Source organism: Crocodylus siamensis, chromosome 3 (genome assembly GCF_052110815.1).
Source record: "Crocodylus siamensis isolate JL-2025a chromosome 3, ASM5211081v1, whole genome shotgun sequence".
Lineage (NCBI taxonomy): Eukaryota > Metazoa > Chordata > Crocodylia > Crocodylidae > Crocodylus > Crocodylus siamensis.
The window spans coordinates 225,096,313-225,124,168 of record NC_143397.1 but is presented as its reverse complement, the minus strand read 5'-3'; the positions used below and the strand labels follow the sequence as shown (position 1 = coordinate 225,124,168).

At 40.6% G+C, this 27,856-nt stretch overlaps 1 protein-coding gene across 3 annotated transcripts in view; it reads right to left on the bottom strand.

The window, feature by feature from the left end:
- Nucleotides 1-27,856, bottom strand: part of RIMS2 (regulating synaptic membrane exocytosis 2) — an 899,878-nt gene that overhangs the window by 504,347 nt on the left and 367,675 nt on the right. For all 3 annotated transcript variants that reach the window (XM_090040478.1, XM_090040481.1, XM_090040479.1), the window contains one exon: nucleotides 4,350-5,275. In XM_090040478.1, coding sequence (XP_089896604.1) covers nucleotides 4,350-5,275 — 926 coding nt within the window. The remainder of the gene's footprint in view (nucleotides 1-4,349; nucleotides 5,276-27,856) is intronic.

The window sequence follows — 27,856 nt, the reverse complement described above, 5'->3', positions numbered from 1 at the left end:
GTAGACACTCCAATTGACACCCACATGGATGGAACATTTAGATCCGCCATACTGATCTCTGCTACCTACGTTCATAGAGTTAAGTGGAGCAGAATTAAGTTGTTCTCCTTTGTATGGTCAAGCACTAGAGGAACTTTTTTGGCATTGGAATCTTGGCTTGCATTCCAAACTCTAAGAGGAAATGTGCCCTAGTGAACTCTCTCTAGTGAAATGGCCTCTCATTCACATCCAGCCTTCTCACTTGTCAACCCGAGTCTCTGCTCCTCAGGCTTTTTATCTCAGTCTCAATCTCTTTGTTCCCCCTACAAGACATCCTGTCTAGTTCCAGTCTCGGAGTGTGCTTTGCTCTTTCACAGTTTCCTTTGTGCAGCCATTCCCAGTGGCTTAAACCTGGCTCTTGTTCCCCTATAGCTGAATCAAAAAAAATCCTCCTCTATACTGTCTATCACCAGAATAGTCACTGTGATCGCAGAACAGACATTATGAACTAGGTATTCACTAAGCACCCCTGTCTACAGCAGTTAGAAGTAAACTTCAGAGAGAAAATTCAGCTTTGCTTCTATTTCTCCAGGTTAGAAGATGCACGCTCATTTAATGTGCAGTCCAGATACTCACAGGAACTAAGGGTAGAGTTGTAATGACCCCCTTACATAAGGCTCCAATACATAAGAAGGGGAGAAAAGGAGACAATTTCTTTAAGCGTCGGTGCAAACTAGGCCCTGACCCTTTTTGGCTAGCTATATAGACCCACAGTCAGATGAGCTAGACAGCTGCCTGCAGGATGGTAAAGGAGAAGGAACCCAGACAGAGTAGGAGCCAGACCTAGCTGGAATCAGGGAAGCCAGGGAGATGGAGGGCAAATCCAGGAGCTAGATAATGAGTGCATCAGAGGGCAAACTGGAAACTATTGGTTGTGAACCAGGGGGAGAGCACTAGCTTGGGACTATTGCTTGTGAACTAGAGGGAGGCTTGCAAGTCTGAAATTGAGTATTTTCCAGACCAGAGGGCATTGGTGAGAGCTATTAGTAGGCAACAAGGCTAAAAAGACCTGCTGGACGCCCGGGCTGGCTCTTGGTAATTTAAGTTATTGCAACTTGCCCTTTAACTTCTGTGGGCTGTTTAAAGACCTCAGAGGATCTGACAAAAACTAGAGGAAGAAGACCCACTGAAGAGGAATCTGGTTGGGAGCAGCAACCCTGGGGAACCAAACCTATTTGGATGCTGAAGGGCACTCAGTGATGAAAGACTAGATATAAGGCACCAGACTGCTTGCTTCCCTACCTGGGACTGAGGGACAATACTTTTCCATCATCAAGTGCCCAGTCAGTGGGACATAGCAAGCTAGGCATGCAAGTGAGCAGTTGAGACCCCAGGGTCACCCAAAGATTGAGGAGTCTTGCCCCAAAGCCATTACAGGGTATAGTATGCACAGTCTCTGTGTAGGGATGGTACACATACAATTTGGTTAGCACTAGGAGCTAGGAGAGGCTTGACAATGCTTGCTGAGAATGAAACATTGACAAATTTTAGCTGTTAAACTCTAGCAAGTATCTACTGCTGTGTAAACTGTGATTTTTTTCCAAATTTTTATGATTCAGCCATGATTTGGTAGGTTTTCACAGGGATATAAACACTCCCATCATCTATGGCCTTTATCAATTTACTTCTATTTTCTGTCCCAGTGTGTGAGACCCTTAGCTAAAGAGATCTTAAATCTACCCTGAGGGGATAACTAACTCTGGTTTTGTTGGAGGAGACAAGACACTTAAAATAACTATTTGCTCTTTGTAAAATATTGCAATAGATACTGCTACTGATGGTTACTGTGTATTCTGGGATTTTATTGGCAGTGTTAGTTTTACAGAAAAATCTCTACAACAACTTCAACCTGAGTGCAGGTTACTTTAAGTCAAAAGATACTGCTTGCTGTTCATGACAATGAAACACATTATTTAAGCTGTACGCTATAAAATAGGAAACTCTGGGTACATCTACATGAGATGCTACGTTGTCATAGCAATAAACTACAGCGACATACCTCATCACTATAGTGATGTAGTGTTGGCAAGCGCTAACCATGACCCCACCAGTATGTTGCCATAGCAATGAGCTACTTTGCAGTAGATCATCACTATGGTGATGTAGGGTTGGAAATGACTCATGCACTACTAATACTAAAAGCTAAAGCAAGTACTAATTGGCTGCTCAGTAACAACTGGCAGACAAAGTTCTTTGTGTAAATCTGATATCTTTTATTAGACCAACTCAAATAGTTGGAAAAAATCTTCTTAGCAAGCTTTTGGGCACAAACACCCTTCGTCAGACTGAGGAAGCATTTGCAGATGGTCTGTGCTCTTCCTGGATGGAGTGGTAAAGCAGCCAGAGGCCAATATGTATGCAAGAAAGCCAGTTAAAATGTAAATTGCGGTGGTCAGTAGGTGAGAGATAGGTGGGGGTTACGGGAATGAATGTAGTTGTAGTTAAAGGATGAGAGACAGGAGGGGAGGGGAGAGAAGAGGATGAGAATAGTTGGTAAAAAGTGGAGGGTTTACCTGGGGAGTCAGATGTTAGGCAGGTTATAATGTGTCATAAATCCAATGTCTGTACTTAGTCCATGATTTTTTGTATCCAGTAGACTGATGAGGTGAAGTTCATAGGCTCGTCTGTGAAAGGTATTTTGTAAATTCCCTTTGAGGATTAGAACTGAGAGATTGGAAAGAGAGTGGTTTTCTTGTGAGAAATGTGCACCTACAGATAATTGGGTATTCTTGTTTTGACAAAGGGTGTTTGTGCCTGAAAGCTTGCTAAGATTTTTTCCAACTATTTGAGTTGGTCTAATAAAAGATTTCAGATTTACCCCAAAAAACTTTGCCTGCTTATGTCCTTAGACCAACATGCCTACAACCTACACCCCAGTACCAACTGCACAGTCAGGGCCAAGTGTAGATGAGCTCTGTATGGTGTTAACTCAAACAGGTCATCAACACGTAAAAGATTATTTTTCTTACTCCATTTTTCATAAATTTTTCACAAACATTAAAAACACACTCAGTTTAATTTCAGTGATGAGCTGCCCCAGTTTTCAGCCTAAACCAGCAACTGTTACTACTATTCCTACTAGTAAAATAACAACAACAATTATTATTATTATTATTGCTACATTTTCTGGATGATCAATACTTAAGAACTGTCCAGATTCCTCAGAGTATTGTAACATTATTTTATATCACATTTTCTACATTAAGTTATATTTATATGTATTCTTCATTGAAATTTTCATTCATCCTAGCCATAGGCCTTTTTCCTATTGTCATAAAAACTAGCCATGAAACCATGACCCCATGAAATCAAAAGCAGAACTCTCATTGATTTCACTGGGGCCAGCATTTCATCCTAAGAATCTGAATTAATCTGTACCCAACTAACTCTGGTTCAGATTTTACTTGCAGTTACACATATGTGTAAGCTCCAGAACTAGACCTAGACGGATGGAACTCTTGGTTTCCATCTGTGAAATGGCCTTGAGTGCCACTTCTGACAGCTGGCTGTATAAATCCAAATATTTCCAGTGATACCAATATATAATTCAGATCTTTACTTAGCCACTGTACAAGAGGAAGCAGATAATAGTTAGAAGAAAGCCAGCCTGTGGCAAATACGGTTGGTGTTTTCCTGTAGTCTCCAGGAAGTGTACAAGAGGCAAGGATCTTTTTATGATATCTTTTATTGGACCAACTGTATAATTAGGAGAGATGTTGGATAAGCTTTTGGGCACTCCACGTTATGATGGTGTAAAGGCAGAATGTACTGGTATAAATTTGTTGCCTGTCCAGAATCTTTGATTCCCAGTCCAGTTCTGGGAGCTACCTTGGTTTCTGCATCAACAAATTAACTGAATTAACTTGGTTTCTGCATCAACAAATTCTAATAATTCTAGTCTGTAATGTTTTCCTGTTACAGGAAATATTAGCTTTTAACAGATTTAGGATTGCATCCAATTATTTTGACCTAAGGAATCCTACGTGACAGCACAGCCCAAATACTTCAAAGAGTTAATGACAAGTTTTCAGCAGGCACAGTTTTCCCTTCCAAAATGATCAGCATTTTCAAAAGCACTTACAGTCTCCAGTACTCTTCTCCATGTGATTCTTAGTGCAATATGCCATTAAGAATATTACAATATATAAAACAAAGGACTACCCCCCCTAAAATTCAGTATGTGAAACTAAAACTTGCATGGGAACAACTGTAACACCTATCATCTTAATCAAGTATATTAAATAATTAAAATAGAATGGAATAAAAATTAAATGATATCTATTTCAATCACATAAAATGAGAACTCTTACCTTTTTCACTAACGCTTTCACTTTCAATCTCTACATCATCACAGCTCGTATATTCTGGAGTAGAAGCCAACTCTTCTTCTGAGCTGCTCAATGAAACCTGACGCATTTTACCTCCCTTTTTTGTTTTATGGGGCTTTGGTGGTGGAGGCCTAACAGATTCAGATTGGTCTGAGCTGAGCGAATCATTCCTTAACATAGTTTCCATTTTTTCACGTTTTGTTCTCCGTACAGCAGAATTAGGATCCAAATGCTGTTGCTTCCTTAATGAATCAGTGCGTCTCATATCAGGCCTATCCAGAGGAATTGGACTCCTCCTAGGAGTAGGAGGACTATGATTTGTGGTCCTCTGACGATTGGGACTTGGTCCCTGAGCCTCTCGAGTTCTTTCCATAGAATATGAACGCTGATTTTCCATGGCAGCCCTGCGCTCAGATATAGATCTTTGTCTTGATGGTCGTTCCATCCTCAGCATAGATATCCGGGAATCTTCCAATTCAGTGTTTGCCAATGAGACATCACTATGTCTTCGTTCATGGCGTGCTCGGGACACTTCAGCATGGATACGCATTTGTTCCTCATATGGTTGTGGTTTGACTGGATAACGAGCCAAATTAGGATCACTTCGGTATCGTGCCTGATATTCCTCTTCCCGCCTCTGCCTTTCATATTCCTCCCTGTTATGCACATCATCATCTTCTACAGGGTACTCTTTGGAACGTCTGCGAATTCTTCTGTTGGGATCTCTGTAGTCACCATGTTCTGGTTCTTCATATAGCTGAGGCCCACGTTGTGATCGCCTATCTGTATAATCTGATGGTGACCTTGGCATTGCACTGTCTGATGTTGCATGCTGTGAATATTCGTCCCTCTCGTCCCTTTGGTCGTATCTTCTGTTCTGATCTCTTGATATTGATGGGCTTCTTTTCCTAAGAAATCAAGACAAAAAGAAATAAAACAATTCTGTCAGCAAAGCATAAACACATCTGCTACCAGAAGTTTATTAAGAAAGTACAGTGTTCAGCTGATTAAAAGAGAATAATTTTGTTGGCTCTTCCTAATATTGTGTGCTTGCACATTTATTTGTACTAAAGGGAATATGCTATGCTGCATATCAATTAATGGCTAATAATCACTTCAGCAAACAATAACTTTATGGAAGAAAACATTTTAATATTGCAGTAAAAATATATGTTTTTAAATTTACAATAAATACTAACACCACTGTTACTGTTTTTGCACTCATCCCATAACAATATATGTATTTTATAACTCCTGGAAAAATATTCAAGCTAATTTAAACTGACCTTATGCTGTTATTTCATAAACTTCATGGAAATGAAGGCCAGAAGAGATCATTTAGTCTGACTACCTATTTGTAATGGACCATTAAGTATCACTCAAATACCCAATAACAAGCCCAAAATTACTTATTGCTATGAAAAAAATGTCAATCCTCCTAGACTTGAGTGTGTACCACAGAAGACCAAGTTACAGCCAACATGCAAGTCCCCTGAACTGGCAGGGAATTGGTTAGGTGGGATACACCCAAATGGTCCCAGCAGGCATGCAGAGGAAAGCAATAAAAATCCACAGACCCTGGCAATCTGACCAAAGGGAAAATTCTTACATCCTTACACCTGATGCTCATTATCACTTTTGAGCATTTAAGCACAACAAAGAAGTTGGGATCTTTTTGCCAAAAAACCCTGTTTTCTTTGAGGCCTCTCTCTCTTCACCACCTCTCATGTGGTCTGTCTTACCACCCTTTTGTGGGGCCTCACTCATACCACCCGTCCTTTCCCCGGGGCCACACTCACCCTGCCCTCACACAAGAGGGTCCTCGGGCTTGCTTCCCTGCACTCCTCGGCCAGCAAGCACCTGGCCTCTTGGGCATCTCCCACTGCCCTCATCCAAGTGAGCACTGGGCAGTTTGCAAACCACTGTTTTAGCTCTGGTCTCTCACTGGGTCCTTCACCCAGATGCTCTCAATCAGGGGTTCTTGACTCACCCAGTTGCTTGTCTGTGGCACTTCCTCAGCCACCCCACTCCATTGGCCTCCAGTCTACCTGTGGCCTCAGGTGCCCAAAGGCTTAACTGGACTTCACTTGGCCCCCATATTAGCAGGACCTACTCTCAAGCCCCTGCTCACTGAGGCCCACTTCATGCCCCTTCCTCACAGGGCCTCATCTCAGGACCCCCTGCTTGCAGGGCCTCATTACTCCCACTCTCTACTCACCCCTCTCTCCAGGGCCTCCCAACTGCCACTCTGATGAAGGCCACTAGGTGCCCCTCTGCACCCCTACCTCCACTGAAGCACCTACTCCGCCCCCTACACTGGGGCCTGGGGTTGTATACCCCTGCAGGCTCAGGTGCCATTCATTAGCATCCCTGGCCCATCCTTCTCACTATCCAGGGTCCTGTACCCCCCCATCCACTCTCTTGGGTCTTGCACCCCACACAGGCTCACGTGCCACACCAGGGCATGTCTGACCCTCTACTACCAACAATGATAAATAACCCACCCAAAGTTGGGGGCTGGGGTTAAGGCCCTCCTCATCTTTTACCAGGGAAATAACTGGCCTGGCATTTCCTGGGGGCTGCCAAGCCACTAGGACCCCAGCAAGCCACCCTTCCCTGGCAGGTGCAGTTTCAAATCATGACCAGGACCAAGAGCCTCCAAACCTTCCCCATAAGCTCCTTCCCTCACCTCCAAGTTGCTGCAAGAGCAGCAAGTCCACCAGGTGATGTTACTTTGATGGTGTCAGGCAGCAAACTGCTGCCTCCAGTTCTGCTGGCCTGGATATAAAATGGCCACTCAGAACTGGGGCAACACCTACTCCCAGATCTAAAAGTGGCAGACACCCACTGTGTTCTGCCACCAACCTTCCCCCTTAAAATGGTTCTTGGGGGAGGCTTTTCCCTGCTGCTCTGCAAGCAAGCTCCCACAGAGCTTGTAATAGCCCCATAATGGTGAGCACTCCACCACATACCTTCCCCCTTAAAAAAAATGACTCTTGGGGTATTTTCTGGCTGTCTTCACTGCTAGCTATAGATATAGTTTGTTGTGAGTACTGACAATATCTACTACATACTGAATTTGCTAAATATGGTATCCATGTTTTAAACGCCCAAAACAACTGAAACATTTTAGCATCTATAGTACCTATGACATTTGTAGCCAAGTCATTTTTATTACAAAGCTGCTGTTATTTTTAGATCCTAGAATAATTCCCACTGACCATCATGAGCTTCTGTCTAATCCATTCCTTACTGTTAACTACCTCTTAAGGTGTCTTATAAAATCCTTTCATCACACTCCATGAACTAGATGCGCCAAGGAAAATCATTATTCATGCCCTTGAAGAAGTTTACTGGCACATTCAAAACTGAAAAACTTGGAGGATGTGCCAACAATGTTGATGTACAACATGCAACTTTCAGCTCAACAATGCAATATATGTTAGTTTTCAGAACAACTGCTGAACTTCTTGTAAAGGTCACTTAATTTTAGGCTTAGCAAAGCTGCTTTGATTTCTGCTTCTTTGAATCAGTGATAAAAATAAATAATATTTATACAGCACTTTTCAACTTCCAATTACTACAAAGATATCTTTACTCTATGCATGTAAATGATAATTTATATTATAAAATATATAAAAACTATAAATAAGAAAGCAGTTTTACAGATGTGGAAACTGAAACAAAGAATAAACATGAGCAGCAAAGAAACCTAATCCATTATGATTTTCAAATATTGTGCTCACATATTTTAGACTTTTTAATTCTTTGTTTTTATTTCTATATGCATATGTAGTTTTTTGACTCACCTTTTACCTTTGTTTTGGGAAAAACCTTGTTTACAGTGCAGTAATGACATCACTAGTATTATAGAAATACAAGCAGTCCACTGTAATGTGCATGTTATCTGTTCAGATAGTCAATTCATGAAACTCTCCAGCCTCACTTCATGTTAGAGGATAAATTAAGAACTTAAAACAAGGTAGAGAAGGCAGGGATAACTTTTCCTGCCTTTGTGGACCATAATTTCAGAGGATAGAGCCTTAGCCTGCCGAGATTCTCCAACTTCACTTGGATTCCAGAAAATAAAACCTAAAGTTCTATTTCCATATTAAAAAACCAATGCAGGAGTTCATGGAGAAACAAAATATGTTGAGAGTAATTTTCATCAAATTGGAAAAATACCTTGCAGTTTATTAAACCTTTAACACAAATGGTATCCATGTCACAGTCAAACTTGGTTTTCAGCTCTTTCTGGATCCCAGTTCTGTTCTCAAACCAGTAGAATGCAAATCAATACAACTGCTGTCATATTTGTTTGCACTGCATACACAAAAGTAAATGTTCAAGAAGTTGTGCTATGTGTGTAAACAGGAGAGATATCCAATTTTATCTGTATATACTTTCAGTTTTCATACACTTGAACTGTTAATTTATGGCAAAATAATTTAGTAAATAAATAAATACTTGTGTTGGCCTAATCAAGTATTTGCAAGTACAATAATAACTCACCTAATGGATGGTGTAGGACTTAGAAAAAAGCATTTTAATGCTTTGATTTCTATTTCCTATTAAACGTATTTGAAAATTAAATTTTAAATATTCCTATCACATGAAATGTAAGAGAATTTGAAAAGTGATGGGTTCACCCTGTTAGGGATTTAAGCTGTGTACTTGTTTTTGTGAAAAACTATTTTTCTTTTGATTTTTAATGATGGTAAGTGTTTCAGAATTATAAGCATGACAAACTCTCTTTAATATTTATGAAGCATAAAAAGGAATTTATTGAGAAAGCTCTTTATGTTGACAGTTGTCTCAGCATTAGTAAAACTAATCTCACTTTTTAGTTGTACAGATCATTATTTTGTATAAAGGGAAAAAACTTATTCAGAGCCATGTAAACAAAGCATCATAAATGAGAACATGACAAGTAAAACATTGCATACAAGTCATAGCTCATTATAAAATTATGTACAAAAAAAGCTTTTAACTATTTTCAAAATGTGATATTTTCTGTACACAAATGAGTCATTCTGAAGTGGTATGAAAATTATACTTGCTAAATATTTTCCACTGGCAATCTACTGTGCAAGCTGTAGGAGACAAAGCTTATTATGTAACCCAGTATAAGGGACCACCCAGGGAAACCCTTAATATAATGAGCACAATTCTTCTTTTGCCTTATTAGAAAATTTCTTGTTAGAATATCTATCTCAGTTGGTACTTTGACAGATCATTTTAGAATGCTTCATTTCATTCAAAGATATCCAGATAACTAAAGATGGAGACAAGTCACTCATTGGATTTTTAGAAGCACTATATACAAAACTTTAAATCAATGGGATTGAGGGGAAGGATAAGGCAATCACAAAAGACATCTAAAAAGGGCCGAATCCTGTGAGAAGTGGGGCTAGAGAACTCCAAGAAGTTGTAGTTCAGGATCCTAAAATGAGAAAACAGGTGGTCACTAAGCAATGAAGGGCTAATTACACAACTAAGGTGCTGCATCCCCAGAAGCCAATGACAGGCATGGGATCTGAGAGGGCTCAGAATCCTACAGAACTAGACCTCAGATTTGCAGGACTCTGCCTAATACAGATCAGGCTGAATGATCAATCTGTTCGATTCTTTGATTACAGGATTCTTTCATTAAAAAAATTCTTTAGATTTTCCTCTCACCAGGGCAAGTCAGCAAAAGTTGGCAGTTCCTTACTGTTAAGTAGGCTGGGTCTCTACTGTTTTACTCTTTTCCTTCTGTTCTGCAGACAATGCTCGTGGAATGCTGAGTCACACCCCACGTAAGCAACCATTTTGTACACGCTTCTAAAAACAGACACTGTTTCAGTGTATTCAGAAAAATAAGCTTTTTTTTGCTTTAATTCCTTTCATTTATTCTGCAAAACACCTCTTACAGTTCTCACACATCATGCAGTACTCCAAGGTATACAATGTTTCCTGGTGTCTTTGGTTTCTTACTCCAGAGAAAAAAGAAACAGGCAGCTAGTTGACCCTGTGCTTTCCATGCTAAATCACTTCAGCAGCCTACTCTGTATTACACAAGAGAATGCATCGCAGGTATTGACTGTAGCCATGTTGTTATAAGGACATAGGCAGACGAGGTTCTTCGGATAAATCTGATAGCTTTTATTAGTATTGCATTTCTCAGGCTATTTTACCCAGTATTTCCTCAAAAGCACTACTTAAAGTACGTCTAGAATTCAATTGTGTAAGCAATTCATTAAGTGAATTATCTGAAATATTGCTTGATTTCTCCGTAGTAGTATAACAGGGGGAGAAAAGGGGGATATAAGGGTCAATTCAGAGCAGGCACCAGCCCATAGCCCAGCAATTGCAGACAAGCAGGGTGCACAGAACCAACTCCAGCCCTGGTCCAGCAAAGCAACGATCCAGGCAGCCCCCAAGAATCACTAGTTATGCCTCTGTTTCTCAGTACAGCAATCTTTGTACACATTACAGTACTATGCATCACTTTAACACTTGCCACCTAAGTATTACTGAGCAATAATTAAGGAAGACTACAATGCTTATAAAATATACTGAAGCATCAAGAATCAGACTGCAGATGTTAGCTTCAAATGGTATGTAGAACAATACTGACTGTGGATTTAGTCTGATTTCAGTGGCGGGAATTTGTGGTAGCAAAATCATTATCATAATGAAATTTACCACTGATAAAAACTTTCTTTTGAACTTGGTGTGATTGCAGAGATATAAAATAATATCATATGCTTGGAATCACACAGATCCTAAACAATCAATGCAGTCCAACACAAGCATAACACCACCTATTTTGTAACGGTAATTAAGGATGTATGAGAGAGCTGGCTAAATCACTGAATAACAGAAACCATTGCCTAGTAACTAAAATAATGAACTAGTCTGTCATCTTTAGTTAAAGAACTCAAATTATTTGAAATAGTCCTTGGTTAGTCTACAAATCTTCTAATACAGATATATGATTCCTTTTTGTTTAAAATCAGTTTTCAGGTAAACAATTTATTTTATTTTCTGCTTGAAGAGCATTGAATGTGCAAAGTAATTTCTGATAACAAAAGACACTTTAGCCCTTGTCATGGGAGTTTTTTAAAGCAAATGTTGTTAAATGTTTAACTGTTTAATACACAGGATTTTGAACACATTTGGTCATAGCAAAAATGATCAGAAAGTCATAATTATGAAAGGCAAAGTTAAGAAACTGTCCTCTTTAGAAAATGTTATGGCAACTATGAATTGTAGTCCAGTAACTGGAAATACACAAACATTTCTCAGAGTTTGTGGAGCAAAAAATTTCAAAAATATTAACAGATATAAAATACAAGTTAAACTATTTTCATCTGAAAGCTATTCAGTCATCTTAACAGATGAATGGTTACCATTCTTAAGAAAAAACTTTCTAAAACTTATCTTTTTTGGATTATTTTATTATATTTTCAAAACTACTGCCTTTTTTTAAACATTCTACATTTAAAAGCTGTGTAGAGTGCAGTCAGCTGACCTACTTTTCCAGTAAAGCCTTTTATTCAATGTATTGAACAGAAACAATTGTAAATTACTAAAATTCTTTCACTCAATTAACTAGATAGTATGCATATTAACATCACTTGTTTTAATCCCAATGATCCCAATGGAATCAATAAAAATAGAGGGGTCTCTATCAACCATTGTACCATAGTATGCAAAATGCCTAAGGTAAAAAATGAAGAATGTGCTAAACAATAAATAAATGGGAATAGTATAAGAGAATGGGTAAGTAAAATGGAAATATACCCGATATATAATACAATGAACTTCAGGAAATAGAGTTCTAGCCAAAAAATCACCATGATGTTGTTAGTAGAATTCCAAAAGTCTGCAACTACTACTATTAAAAGAAATCCTGTATTTGAAATAAAGTCTAAGTTGCAAATAGTATTATTCAAGTTAAAATAATGAATTAAAAATAGCATGCATACATGGCTTTGCTAAAGGCACAACAACTACAGTCCTGTACCTAATGCTTAGTAAATTATTTTCCAATCCCTTCAACAAACCGTTCGCTTAAAATAAAAAAAAAATCTTCCTAATCTTTCAAAAGAATAACAAATGCTGAGCATAAAACACTGTTTTTACAAAACATATGCAGTACACATCTTCCTTGCTTTACCTTTTGATCAGCCATTGCACATCTGGGAAGAAGGAAGCATCATGTTCATGAGAATACATCAATTTCTGTTCTGCCTAGCACTGTCATTTAATCCTTCTAGCTTCAGTGAATAGTCTCTTAATTAGGAGAGACAAATTCCTAAATGTTTCTTTGTGATCCCTTCCACTCTCCAAAATACAGTTACAGAATATAGGGCATCTAGAAAAGGGTGCAGTACATAGAACAACACTAATATAAATATTCAAGCCAGACAGCTGACCCAGTGGAGAAGCTATTGAGAATATGGGAGGAGGGTTACAGTTTAATGCTGTTACCATGTGCTGTATATAGCTGGAGGTCAAGTAAGAATTTACCCTGTAAGGAGGATTATGGTACTTAGCTGATTAGTGCCCTGCTACAGTAGTATTGACTGTAAAATGTACACTCTGGCCCCAGGGTTTTTTTTTAAAAACGATTCTTAAAATTGCCTAATTCTAGTATTTGTACTTTACAAACTGGTAGGCATGTTCAGTCTTCTACATTGTGTTATGACAGGTCTCAAATATAACTATTCAAGATTTATTGTTTTAAAATATTCACTGGGCAAACTTTGACATCACTTTCAACAGTTTAGGTTAAAGCCAGCTACAGAACCTACTTCAGTTTGTGCTGAACATATTTCAGAATTGAAAAGTGTCATGCTGTCTCTTTCTTCAAAATATAAATATAGGGAAAGTATTAGTGAAAATCAATGTACTGATATTTATTCTAGTGACAGGTAAGCACCAGAACTCACATTCAGAAAACAATGTGAATGAAGTAGTAATATAAAGCAAATATATGATAACCTCATTTACATTCTAAAAAAATACCCACGGACCATTATTTACTTATTTCATAAGTACAGCTCCATTTGTCTGCTAAAAATAGATTGCTTCAATTTTTGTATGTTTCTCAGTTTAAATCTGATTTAAGAAAATATACAACCCATGTCAATTTGGTATTTCATGGGAAAGCTCAAATTCAAAAACAATTCTTTACTTCGGACTGCTGAGTGGCGTAGACAAAAAGATGCTTGTAGAAATTAAATTTACATATCTCAATTCTCTTTGCAAACATAAATGGGAGCATATTGTCATAGGCAGTGTACACACATTCAAATAATCTAGGAGAATTCTCCTAGGTTTGTTCTCCTGGCAGGGCCCTATGCACACATGTCACTATGATCTGCAGGCTTCCTTAATCTGCCTGGTGACAGACAGCAGTAATGCACAGGGCAACCCTGACTGACCTGCCTCAGGCTGCCCTTGGTCAGCCTGTGTTTCCCTGCATCACAACATGGAGATTGTGAAGGGGGTGTATTTTGATCCCTGCTTGAGGAGCAGAGTCCAGCAAGTAATACACTTTCTCACTAGGGCAGAAGGGGATGCTGGAGGACTGTGACATTCAAAGAATCTGGAAGACTTCTCTCAGGTTTGTTCTCGTGGTAGAGAAACTCATGCAGAGCTGTGTGTACAGACATTCGAAGCTGAGGCACTAAAGAATGGAGAGCTTGCAGTGCTGATGACACTGTACAGCTATTTGGGGGGGAAGAGCAGGAAAGGAGCTGTGCACACATCTGAACGTCACTGTAGACTCCTTTAGTCTACCTTGTGACAGATGGCAGTAGTGCTTAGGGCATCCCTGACTGGCTGTCCCAGACTGCCTATGGTCAGCCTGTGTTTCCCTGAATGTGGGGATTGTGAAGGGGTGTGTTCTGCTCCCTGCTGGAGCAGCAGAATCCAGCAATTGACATACTGTCCGCTGGGGGGATGCTGAAGGGTTATGTTCTAGGGTTACCATATTTCCAACTCAAAAAAGAAGATATCTGTGGGAAGGCAGGGGGGGGAGGGGGTATATGATTGGAGGGGGGTGGGGGGATGATATGCCCATGCCCTGCCCCTACCCCTCACTCCCAAGCCACAGCCCCCCAGCCCTTCTGCTGCCCCTCACTCTCAACCCACAGTACCCTACCCTCCAGACCATGCTGGTGCCCCACACTCCTAACCTGCAGACCCCCTATCCCTGCTGATACCCCTTCACTCCCAACCTGAAGTCCCCTGCCCCTCCAGCCCTGCTGTCCATGCAGCTCCCTGCTGCCCCTGAAGAACCCTCCCACCCCTTTCCTCCACCTCCCCATCCTGCTGAAGCTGCAGTACCAGTAGGCACACACATGCCTACACAGACTTACCTTCCTGCACCTGCCGGGGCCCATGCACAGACCACACGATGGCCCAGCCTCTAATCACCTTCCTCCACTGCCCCCAGCCCAAGCAACTTATTGCTGGGGCAAGCTTGGAAGCGTCAGGAAAGCAGAGGCAGAGCAATATCCCAGACATTTGCTAATAATTTTTAAAAGTGACCCAGACAGAGATGGGAGGACCCAAAAAGAGGACATGTCCAGGAAAACCCAGATGTATGGTAACCCTACTTTGTTCCTTTCTGAGAAAAGCCACAGCATATACAGATGTTTGCTTTCCCAAGATAAACTCTCCTTGAAGTGCTTTAACTTTGTTTTTTTCCAGGTTGTTGGGGTTTTTTTACACCTGAAGTTGCCATGTTTACCCTGAGAGAAAAAGTTTAAACAACTGTACACTAACAGTTTCTTTTGGGAGAGCAATGATTCTGTATGGCCATGTCTACATGAGCAGGAGTGTGCGCTTGCAGCAGCATAAATAGTAGCAGTATAAATTTGCATTGCTACTTTATGCTGTAGTGCACATCCCTGCTTGTGTGCTTTACAGTGGGACACATTGTCTCGCTGTCCCATGTGCTGCAGGGCAGGGCTGGCTGGGGCACAGGGTTCCTCAGAGTGGGGCTAGCCAGCAGACACCCCCATGCTGAAGCACGCTGTGCCCCAGCCAGCCAGGCAGCAGCTTGTGGAGATGGGAGAGCAGCCAGCCCAGGGCTGTCTGGTCCCCTGCCTCCACATGCTGTAGAGCCCGCACGCTGAGGCACCCCGCACCCCAGCAAGCCATTCCCTGGGCTGCCTGCTCCCCTGTCTCAAGGCACTCTGTGCCCCAGCCAGCCATGGAGCAGCTGGCTAAGGTGCATGCTGGCTCAGCACAGGGGCTTTCAGCATGCAGAGATGGGGTTTGTCCCACGTTTGACCCATTTCTGCATTTGTCCCAGCTACTTTGGTATACTTTGCACCACTTCTTTCTTCCATTTTTCTTTTTCTACTGGGAAATCCCAGTAGCAATTTTTCTAGCCCCAGCACTGCAAATTAGCAGTTGCCATGCATCGTTTAATGTGCAGCACGTAAGGTCTGTAACACTGCAAAGAGGTTTGCAGAACCACAAACCACACGAGTCTGGATCCAGCCTGTGAGGCCATATATATTTACAGGCTATTTTCAGTCTGTGAGGTCAAAAGCCTTGAGATGTTTTACAAGCAGAACCTCTGTAGATTTTCTCAACCTTTTTAAAACACATTGTTTGCGAAGGCTTCAGAGAAATCCTTATTGTCTGGTGAAGAGGCTAATTGCCCTTCCAAAGAAATAATCCATTTGATGCAAATTTATTTCACAATCAAAAAAATGAAAGAAAAACATTGTTTCAGTGGGCAAACCAGCTGCTTTGCCTCGAAGTGTTTCTATAGCCTGATTGTGGCCACTTACTTCACGAACTTTTAAAATTACTAAAAGGCCTGACTACATGCAAGGAACAGTATTTAGCATGACAGCAGACATGCTCTTCATGCAATGTGTTTGGCTATTTAATTCCCATGGTACCCACATTTAAGAAAGGGAGGAGAGAGAGTAAGTCAGGTGAAGGGAAATCAAACAAGAAACAAGACGTGATCTGGAGCCTGCAAATGTGCTCAATGGTTATAGGATTTGATACTGCAAGGAAATAAAGATGTAAGTCTCAGACTTGAATGCTATTTTGAGCACTCTAGCAAGGAGAAGGTTAAATGCCAAGCAGGTGGAGAGAGGCTGCTAGCAACATGCCGGCAGACAGCCAATAACTGGGAAAAGTAGCTTAAATACCCTTATGCAGCTATATTGTAGCACAGCATATGACACTTACTGCTAGAGCATGGTTCCACAGCATTTTCAGGCTGATTAGGTTAAGAAACTCTATCAGCATTTCCCATATGGGCTGCACCCAGATGAGCACGGACATGCAGTATGTGGCACCCATCTATGGTGCCACAGACTGCACATGAAGGAGTTCCCTGCACTGCTATCCTGTAGTGTGGAGGGATGGTTTGACGGCAGGAGATCCTGGGCTCATTTTCCTCTTTGGAAAGGAAGCCTGTGCTCCCTCATTATAGCATGCCGCTACAGTGACGTAGAACCTAAAAATACCTGTGCATGGCCACCATGGCGCAGTACGGGGTGTACACTGTACCATCATTTATTAATTCCAAAAGGCAGTACTGAATGATGGCGCAGTAACATCAGCACTATACAGCCATGTGTGGATGCGCCCAGTAGTTAGGAATGTATCTAATCAGTTCTTAGAGCAAGAAAATCTAGTGCGAAGTGGAATTGGTGTCCCAAGGAGAAATACTTAGTGCAACCAAATACCAAATAATATGCTTTAAAAAAAAAAGATTGCATGTAATGTAACCAAAGTATATATGATTTGCCATCCCTGTGGAGATGAACTCTTACATTTTGGGAGTTTCTTTTGCAAAGAGAAAGGCTCAGCTTGCCTCACTGCTAACTAAAAACAAAACAGACGACTTTTCTTACACCCTGGAAGCATGCCTATTCTGTACATCTATTTTTACCTCTCAGTCATTAAAACAGTATAAAAATACATCAGAAATAATTCCAGCTTACAACTCCTGTCACTAAAACACCTTTTATTTCCTGACAAGCTGGATATTTCATAATCATCTGGTCTACAAAGGATGTTAAAGATCTGAGATCTAATTTCTGTTCTCAATCATTATTTTTTCCTATAAGCTAGCTCTTTCTGGAAGTCTTCCAAGAGCAATAAAAAGACCAACCAAAGCCATCAAGAGGCCCAATCATCTGCTAGAGAAATATAGGTAGGAAGCTTGTTCAAGTGGCACAGTTGGTAGCTTGTTTTATGCTTATCATATAGTCAACAAATGAAGTGAACGGAATATTGTACTGTGGTTTGGCCTCCCAGTAGAATACGAGCCATCAGTTAACAGAAAATGATAATTTCCCTGAGAAGCAATGAGATGAGTTAAATCAGTTTGTGAAAATGCTGATGACAGCTTTTAAAAGACTAGTGGTAAGTTTCAAACTTACCTATTACACGTGAACAAACACCAGTTCAGTTCTGGAAGGTGTAATCATCTATAAAAAGTTAGCCAGTACATTCATTGTTAAGCTGCCAACATGAAGTCCTTTTCAGCATGAGATTTGCTGGATGTTTGATTAGAAAATGAAGACAGATCAACTTAGGATAGAGCCTATAAAAGACCATCTGACCTCTGGAACATTTGAGTTGACAGATGAAGCAAAAAGTGGGAAGCAGGCTTCAGATGAGGCATCTGTTTTACAGTAAAGGAAGCCTACAGGGATTCTGAATAATTTAAATGCTTTCTAACTGATAAAAACAATCAAAAGATTTGATGGTTACAGTCTGCAAAGAATGCTTCACAATAAATATAGATTTTTTTAAATGCACATTTAAGTGAACCAATAAAACGCAGGTATACGATTCAGAGGTTCTAAGACTAGAAGGGTTAACCATAATCATCCAGTCTGACCTCCTGGAGAAACAAGACAGATTTTTTTTCCAAAAGTTATATTAAACAACACTATGCTGGAGAAGGAAAATGTACTGAATTAAATCCATAATACTTGGTCTATCAGTGGCACCAAAGTACCATCAAGGTGATTTTCCCCTAACCAATAGTATTAGATTACTCATTTTTAGATGGTGCACTACTAATGGCACAGCCTCAAGATGTTATCTTTCCATTGCAAATTAGTAGCTATTTCCTTATTAGCACAGTTTGACTAGTGAGGGGTGACTGGGAGCAGCCACCCCAGGTGCTGACTTGGGGAGAGAAAAATCAGTTGCCAGTGCAGACACCCAATTGTATTAGCAGCAGCCAGAAGTCACCACTGTCTCCATGCATCCTACTGCCCTAGGTGCCCAGCCGCTTCATCATGCCTCTACTTGTTAGGACTAGTGGTTAATCAAAAAAAAAAGTTTTGCTACTTTGAGCTTTGAATTTTGGAGATTGTCAATTTCATTTACTTATCTGTATAATTCCCAGGGAGATACTGGAAATAATTACAGCTATGTCAAAATCATAACAATGATATAAACTCTTAAGGAGTGTCAGGTAAGCATGTGGGAAAACAGCCATCATCACTACCTATCAGGTAATATTTTTTATAAGCAGGGCTGCCAGCATGTCTATGTTAGGAGAAGAAAAAGGAGAAAAAATGGCTTGACAAAATTAGAGTTTTAGGAAAGGGTAGGAAAAATCTACTGAAGTCACAAATCTAGTGGAGGTCAAAAAGGATGCTCCTTTAGGCTAGAGACAGACATTACACATAAACCAGTTTACATGATCAGAAACTTGTTTAAACCTGTAACAGAGCAGATGTTCAGGGCAAATAAACCAGTTTGAGATAAACCTAGTGGAAAGTAGTATCAGACTTAACTGAATTGGCTCCAACCAGTTTATGCAATGTCTATCCCAGACCCCTTGCTGGTTTAAGTTAAACCATACTCCCCCAGCACGATTCTGGCATGCTCTCTGGGCTGGCTCCTCCCCTCTGCTCCCTGGCTGAAGCTTGGCAGAGACTGCAGAAATCTGCCTGGCTTCTCCCTGCTCCCCTACTCCCCTCCCCACTAAGCAGGGATTCCCCCGTCCCCTCTGCCTTACACAGACACCTCTCAGCAATAGTTAGCAGACCACATGCTGCCTATGGTCCTTGCTGTGGCAGACAAAACAAAGGCAAAATCAACAAGTAGTTGGTAATGTCCCTCTCTTGTTTTTTTATGGGGTGATAAACACAATTATCAATTCCCTGCTGAACTGGTCAGGACAGAGGGAGAGAACCCCTGCCTAATCAGAGTGTCCTGCTGGGGCCTGGCCACACCCCCCTCAGCTCAGCACTATCAGAAGGAAGGGAGGGCTGCTCTAGCACCCCCCAGCTTAGAATCTAGCCTGAGCCACTGCAGACATGTGCCTACATTTCTGGGACGTCTATGCAGCTACAAACTGATTCAGCCTAGCCAGGTTAGATGTTTTGGACTGTTACTTTCCCCACTCATAATTTTGGAGACAGTTTTTCCAATGCAGCATTAGAGAACCTCTCTAATGAATGCCTTAGATAAGGTTACTGGTCAACAGTGAAGGGGAAACAAAGCACAAGTGAACCAGCATTACCAATTTGGAAGCCTCTACCAGCTTCTAAAATTATACCATTAATTCATGCACTGATTTTGAAAGCTAATTAATACAGCAAAAGCTGTGTTAACTGGCACTTTATTAGCCGGAACACTCTACTAACTGATATCTGAGGAAAACGGCAAAAGCAAAACCGGAAGTACCACTTCCAGAGACTTCTGGTTTCACCGCTGCGGGTCAAGTTTTTCTTTGTCATTTCTTTGGCCCACAGCCCAGGGCAAAGCAGCCTGTGTAGGGCCTGAATATTGGCAGTAAGACAGCCAACAACAAAGGGGTTAATACCACCACTGCTCATGACACCGCAGCCAGAGGTGTCCTCACTGGGAATCTCAACCTGGAAATTCTGCAGTGGTGCAAGCTGTGATGGTGTTAACTCATCAGATGCTGGCCCCACTGACACAGTGGTTCAGGCTAGGGTTAATGATGCCACCACTCACCCCAGTGCAGAATTCTGAGCCCTGAAGGCCATGATTTAACCAGTTCTGCACTGCATATGACCCATGGGCTGCTATTTGGACAGCATTGATTTAGACTTTAAAAGGTGAAGAGCCCTCTGCTTTATTTTATGCCTTCATGTTACAACAAGGTTCATATACCCTATAAGGATGCATCTGCACTGACAGTAACTATCTGTAACCAACTGACAGATCAGAGACACTGTACTTTTGCTATTTTCTTGTTATATCCACATGCATTACTTTTGTCAGGTATTACAGCTGTACTGGTCTCTATGTACTCATCCCACAACTTCAGGAACACCTCCTTAAAACAGTAATTCACAAGGAGTATTTTAAGTGAGCGTGGAAAATATAAGAACAAAATTGAAACAGCCCTAACTCACTAGGAAATGTCACACTTTAGCAACACATTCCCCAAACACTAATTTACCTAAACAATCAGACCTTGCTCAAAAGTCAGAGAGCCAATATTTTACTACAAATCATGAACATTCTTTGTCAACAGCTATCAAAGGTTCAAGATCACAGGGAGACTGCTTCAGGAACACATTCAGAGACTTGGAAGCAAAGACCAATGGAAAATGGAATTCATACTGTAACTCAATGAAAAAGCTCTTGTATTAATGTTATTGTCTCCGTAAGTGAATGGAAGAAGGGATTTACTGAGGTGCCACGCTCCTCTTGGATTGGGTCTTCAATGCCATCCTGGTGGGACCATGTTGATCTTAAAGTCTTGGAGAAACAGCAATTTGGGTGCAGAAAGTCTGAAGGAGGAAGGAGGCCTTTATCTATGTGGGGAGGTTGACCTGACCTTTCAGTGCTAGACTATCAGGAAGATGAGATCTGGCCACCATGGAAAAAGGCAACAAGAACATTATTAAAACATGAAAATATATCCAATGACCGTGCAATCCACATGAAGTATATATATATATATCTCCTGTTATGTTCTACACAGCATTCATGAAAGCAAAGACGATATATTTAAAAGACTGTGGAAGCCACAGAAGTTAAAGCAATTTATTCACAGTTAGGGAAACAAACAGACGAGACTGACACGGTAAATGCTGCAAGGATCAGGAATATGTACTTGATCAGTAATTCTGTGTTATTTTGTAAATTCACAGAACTCTAAGCTGACAAATTCAAACACAAATGAAGCAGCCAATAAAGTTTTCATTGATTATTGTTATTTCAGATGTTTTTCTTCATAGGTTTGACCTTAGACAGTAATAATTTGATTATACAACATTTTGGCTAAGGAACATTATGGAATAGTAAAGAGTGAAATAGCCACGCACAAAATAGAATGAATGAGATGGTACTTGGAAGGTTAATAATTTTTTCCTACTGACATCCTGACAGAGGTAAAAGCTGAAAACAAATTCATTTAGCACAAAGTGCAGACCAGCTGCAATAAATTATAAAACCAAGAAAAAGGAGAATCAAATACAATGCAAGAAAACTATGCATGAAACAAAATACGGTCCTATGCAAGTGTTCCAGTACTGGGCACTGCTAAATGGAAATGCTGAAAGTTTGGATTGCTGTTCTCCAATCTCTGTGAGTTTTGAGTGAAATGCTCTTGAGGGACAAGTCAGTGTAGAATACTGTCATGGTGCTGAATTCAGGAGCTGGCACATGCCGTGTGCTGAAGTACTTATGTGGAAATAAGCTGTGTTACTGTAGTTTGTCTTGTTATCTATACGTATTCCCTGATGAACTCCTATTCCCACGTCTTTTCTCTGTCTTGACATGTGTTCCATTATGGCATTGTTATCCTCAAACCTGGTGATTCAAAAAAGACTTCCGTTTCCTTGTTGTCCTCAAACTTTTAGCTCTTGCACTTGATAGGCTGCCTCCATCTGCTCTCCGTGGTCTTAAACTCAAGAATGACTGTCCTGTATTCTCCTTTTCTTGGCATTGATACCATGGGTATTCAGTCTCTTGATCTGTGATGGCAGAGCACTAGCGCAGCTATGGGCTGTAAACTAAGAAAGAAGGAGAAGGTCAGCTGAGGAACAAATGCATTAACCATTCTTATAATACACAATATGATAACATTGGTTTAAATTCACATTTTAGTTCTAACATTCAAAGGAAAGCAGTATGATGGGCGATTCAAGATGGCATGAATGTTATCACCTATGTTCTCCTATAATGTATTTGTCGTTAATTAACCTGATTAAGTTTGAAAAGGAGAAGAAGTACTGGAGTTTGAAAAGGCAAAGCTTCCATATTTACTTACTTGTGAATGAAAGGTGCCTTAAGAACTTCTCTCAGAAAAGTACATCATAAAAGGAAGGAAAAGTCCTGTTACAGTGATGGTGGGTCAAGGCCAATGACCTTAGACAGTCTCGGGAAAACAAGACCCGTAAGTTTATTTTGATAGGGGATGAGAGAAAAGTAGACTTAACACCTGATTTAACTGCTAAACTCAAATGCTGACTTACTAGCGATGGGGTTTTTTTCAGAGCACTTCCAAAAACTGAGGCAAAATTAGTCCATTAGCTTGGTCTTCTAGATGTACTGGCTAGTGGCTACCAGAAGACAACTTCAACAGATGCCTTGTTTCCCCTCCTGTCATGCCTTCTTCTGCCTTTTGCTAAGCAGAGGGTTATCTAACAATAATTATGCAAGTGTTTCCCGAGGTTAACAGGAAAGCAGAATGAAATGTGATCCCACTGGACAGTTGTCCCAGGCTAGCTGCATGACAGCAACAAACAACCCAGTTCAGACAATGTTATCTACAAACTGAGTTTATTAAATGCTTGGCTATAGACATGACTTTAGACATAAACATTTTCCTCACTAGGCTGTGGTACTGACTCTGGTCACATGGTATGGAATATCACATCCAACTGAGATTTGCAGTCTGCTTTGTGAAAAAACAGAACAGGGAGAATGCTGCTACTTACACTGCAGTAGTAGAGTCAGGAAAGGGAGTGGATGAAGTCTCCACCTTCTTGCAACAATGCACCTGCCCATTTAACCACAAATGCATTGACAGTACAGCCCAAAAAAACCACCCTCAACACCCATACATGCAAAACATAATTTAAAAGCAACATACCTTATGAAGAAGAATATCTAATCTCCTTTACTCCTCTGTCTCAACTTTGCGTTTCCTTTTCTTGACATTAGCTGAGACAATGTCTTGCGATCATAGCACATTCTCAGCCACATCCTCAGTTTTACTTTAAGTACCCTGCAGTGATATCTTTCGCTCTCCTTCTTGTTTCTGAACAACACAGTATGGTGTGCCGCACTGTTGTCCACAATTAAACCCAGCTCCCATATCAAGCAAGTCATCTCTAAATCCTTGAAAAAGGGAAAGGCTCTCTCTTCATTAACACAGCATTTTGTGTTTGATGTTTTACAGTAAAAAATACATATTGAAACACTTCCGGGAATGTGTCAAGTGGCCACAAGGCCTTGGAGAATCAGTTGTAAAGATCCCCAGTTCTGAAGTGGGTTGTTTCAAAAACTAGAAATTCAGATGGGATTGTTTCTTCTCATCTGAGCCAGGTGTATGGAGTCATAATCCAAAAACAGCTTGGGAAATCGACACTGAAACAAGCTGATTTCACAGAAGTGGCTGCAATATACACAGTGAAATCTAAGAAATATAATTTATACAATGAGCAGTTTCCAGAGTATTTGATCCTGGGTGATGAGCAGAATACAAAAAAATCAGCCAATGAGACCACTGAAGGAGGAACTAATACAAGGAGAGGTGATGAGATGAAGAATGTTCCTATGCTAAATTAATACCAATGATTTGGGAGGCAAGGTTTTCATGTGATATCTTTTATTAGCCTTTCAAGAAAGGGCACGTGATGCACATTTGGAATATCTACATCCTTTTCCTGAGCATATACTTGCACACTTATTCTGATGAACAGTACACACTTACTTTGATTCACTAGTATAATTTCTATGCACATAGAATTTGAATTTGTCCCTTAGCTGTTAGAATAGAAGAAAAAAGGGAACTGGCTCCTTAAAGAAGAATAATGCTAAATTTGGAATTAACTGCATAATGAAAAGCAGGAAAACAAAACACCGCAACTAAGTCAAGTTGGTGGGGGTGGTGTAGGTACTAAGGTGCCCAGTTAATGACTCAGTGATCACAAGTTCAAGGCTGTTGCAGAAGTGTACATAGTGTATCCTAACAGATTCCAATAAAATCTATGAATTCTGGTAAATGCTTTGTCACACAAGGCCATGAGGAAGGAAGGAGGTAAATTCAACAATAATTTTGGTACCTCTAGGTATCGCTTGAAGGACAGGATATAGCTAATAAAAGCAGCAATTTTGCTTGAGTAGTGCTGTTTAAGAACAACAACAGACACATGACTATGGCCTAGTGGTTTCCAAGCCCAGTGCCAAGCTATGGCAAGTTGGCTGCCAGGCCATGGCTTCTACCACTAGCAGTCACATACAGGCAGGCAGTGAAGCAGCCAGCTCTGTGTACCCTGTACCACCCCCTCTACCATAGCCATGCCTGGTGAGGAACTGCTGTCAAACCAGATACCAGGACCTGCACCAAACTAGACAAGATCTCTCAGCTGCACCCATGGCTGGTTGCGGGGGGATGCAGGGAGGGAAATGCCTGCAGGAGAGGGTGGGGAGGTGGCTCTGCTGCTTGTTCCTAGGAAAAGCATCAGAGCCCCTTCTTCCCAGGCAACCCCATCTAGGTCCCACTGGACCACCACCTGCACAGCTGTATCCCCTCCAGAGTTCCCCAGTGCCCCAACCTAAGCCAATCCTCGCAACCCCGCCTCCCCCCATGTAAAAATTAAATTTAAATATGCAAATTAAATAAAAATATGAAAATTACATGGTTTGCCAGTCCACAGAATAAAAAGGTTGGGAACCCCTGGACTGTGCCATGGCAACAATAAACCGGTTATAGTAACATGATTAAAGCAAAGGCAACTAATTCATTTACAAGTATTATCTAACTGGAGTAACCATCCCAAAATACCTAGGTAAACTGTTCTGATATGATTTTCAGTGGACATAAATTGACTTAGAGTCAAGTGAAAGTGAAGGCATACCTCCTCCATACCACCAAGCCTGGCTAGAGGCTGCGACATGGAGCTGGAGCCCCAATCTCCTCTCCTCCTCTAGATAAAGTTATATATTAGTATAACCCTTACCACATAATGATTGCTCAGGAACAGTGCCCAGGCAGCCCACTTGGTTACAGAGAGCACAAGTGGGCACTTTACAGATTACTAGCTGCACTATAAAAGGCCCTTAGCCATAAAGGAAGGTAAAGCCAGAGGCATGGATGAAATATTCATAGAATTCTAAACATTCTGTGACACAAAAATTATTCAGTGGCTAGCTAAGTTTTTTACCAATATTTTGGAAACTGGAAAATTACCAGCTTTATTTAAGCGGACACAAATAATAACAATAGTAAAACCTGGCAAGGATTCCAATAAAGCTGAGAACTACTGCCCAATGGCTTTATTAAGTGTAACTTACAAATTATTAGAAAGACTGATATATAATAGAACTTTTCAGACCATAAATGTACATATTCCCCCTAAGTAAAGCAAGGCTTAGACCAAACAGAGGATGCTGCAATCAAATTATGGCCCTGACTACCAATAGGAAATGGCTTTGAAATGTCACTAAAAAGTGTAGCTGTCTTCCTTAATCTCCTGGCTGCATATGATACAGTCTGCAGGCAAGGACTCATCTCAAAGTTTTTGGAAGTCATAACTTGCTTTAAAACTGCTCATTTGTTAGACAACATGCTTAGCGATAGATGGTTCCAGACTTTTTCTGATAACAATAAGAGTAAACCACATCAATTGAACAATGAACTCCCACACAGATCAGGCCTTGAATCTCTGCTGTTTAATCTTTACGTTCATGATCTCCCAGGCATCGCCTCAAGAAAATTCATATACAGTGATGACATAGCCCTGGTTACACAACAACCTTTTTTCTGCAAAGCAGAAATAATACTCATATCTGATCTGAATACTTTAGATACCTACTTTAAACAATGGCATCTGCACTCAAACCTCGGGAAAACTGAAGTGTCCTGGTTACACAACAACCTTTTTTCTGCAAAGCAGAAATAATACTCATATCTGATCTGAATACTTTAGATACCTACTTTAAACAACGGCATCTGCACTCAAACCTTGGGAAAACGGAAGTGTCTACATTTCACTTGAATAATAAAGAAGCTAATTATCAAACCATTATAGTTTTTAGAAACCAGCTTCTACGTTATAACAGTACTCCTAAATATTTAGGAATCATTCTAGATAGAACAGTGCCCTATAAAAAATCACTTAACTATGACAGCAGCTAAATTAAAAGCCCGTAATAATCTGTTCCAGAAACTCACTGAGACTTCTTGGGGAGGCAATACCAGGCCACTAAGAACAACAGTTTTAGTACAGGTCTACTCTTTGGCAGAATACTGTGCCCCAATCCACTTAAAAGTGCTCGTACTAGCAACCATGACATACAACTCAACCAAGCAATGTGAATCATTGCAGCAAGAATCTGATCCACCCCTCTGCAATGGCTCCCTAGTCCTAGTAACATACATCCTCTCCCATTAAGAAGAAAAAAATGCCTTAACTAAATTACAGACTAAAATAAAAAATAACCCACAGCTGCCTATACATAAAGATCTCTTAGACCCACTACATCCAGAATTAAAATCTAGACATCCTGCTTGGAGAACAACAATTCAACTTGAGCAAGACTGCTCAACTCACCCCTTAATACAGAATTTATTATTACAACTCTCACCATTAGACCAGCTGGCTTTGATCTCCCTCAACATCTTTGGTCTTCTTTAAAATGAATCAGGACAGAACACGGAAGATGTGGATTTCTGTTACAAGATGTGGGGTTGGACTAGATCACTGAACTGTGACTGTGGCACCCCTTTTCAAACTCCAAACCACATAATCTCTAAATGCCCTCTCCATGAATTTAATGGAACTCTACTGGATTTGTACAATACTACACCTGAGGCAATCAGCTGGCTTGAAAATCTGAACATAAACTTGTGAATTGTGAATTCTTTGCTTTGTGATCAAATGCCTAAGAAAAAAATTTTAAAAACCACTGTACTGGACTCTGGCATATTTTTTCAATTATTGCATTTATCTGCCAAAAATTAAACCTGTGGTAAACTACAGTACTTTGCCAATTTTGCCTTACGGATAAAAGCTTTTCCTAAGCCCGCAACTTGCCCAAGCATTACCAACAACACAGCAAAAATATTCAGGGTAGGAAAAATGAAATTGAAGCACAGAGCGCATAGTGGCCATTGGTTTAAGTGTACCAAAGTACTTAATCTCTCCATGAAACAGGAACTAATCACCTGGTTCTGGGGATGGGTGGGATAGGTCCCAGAGCCTTAATGTATACATGAGAACTCACCAATCCCAGCAAGGTCCATCAGAGAGAAGGACAGCTATCCTTGCAATATGGAAGATATG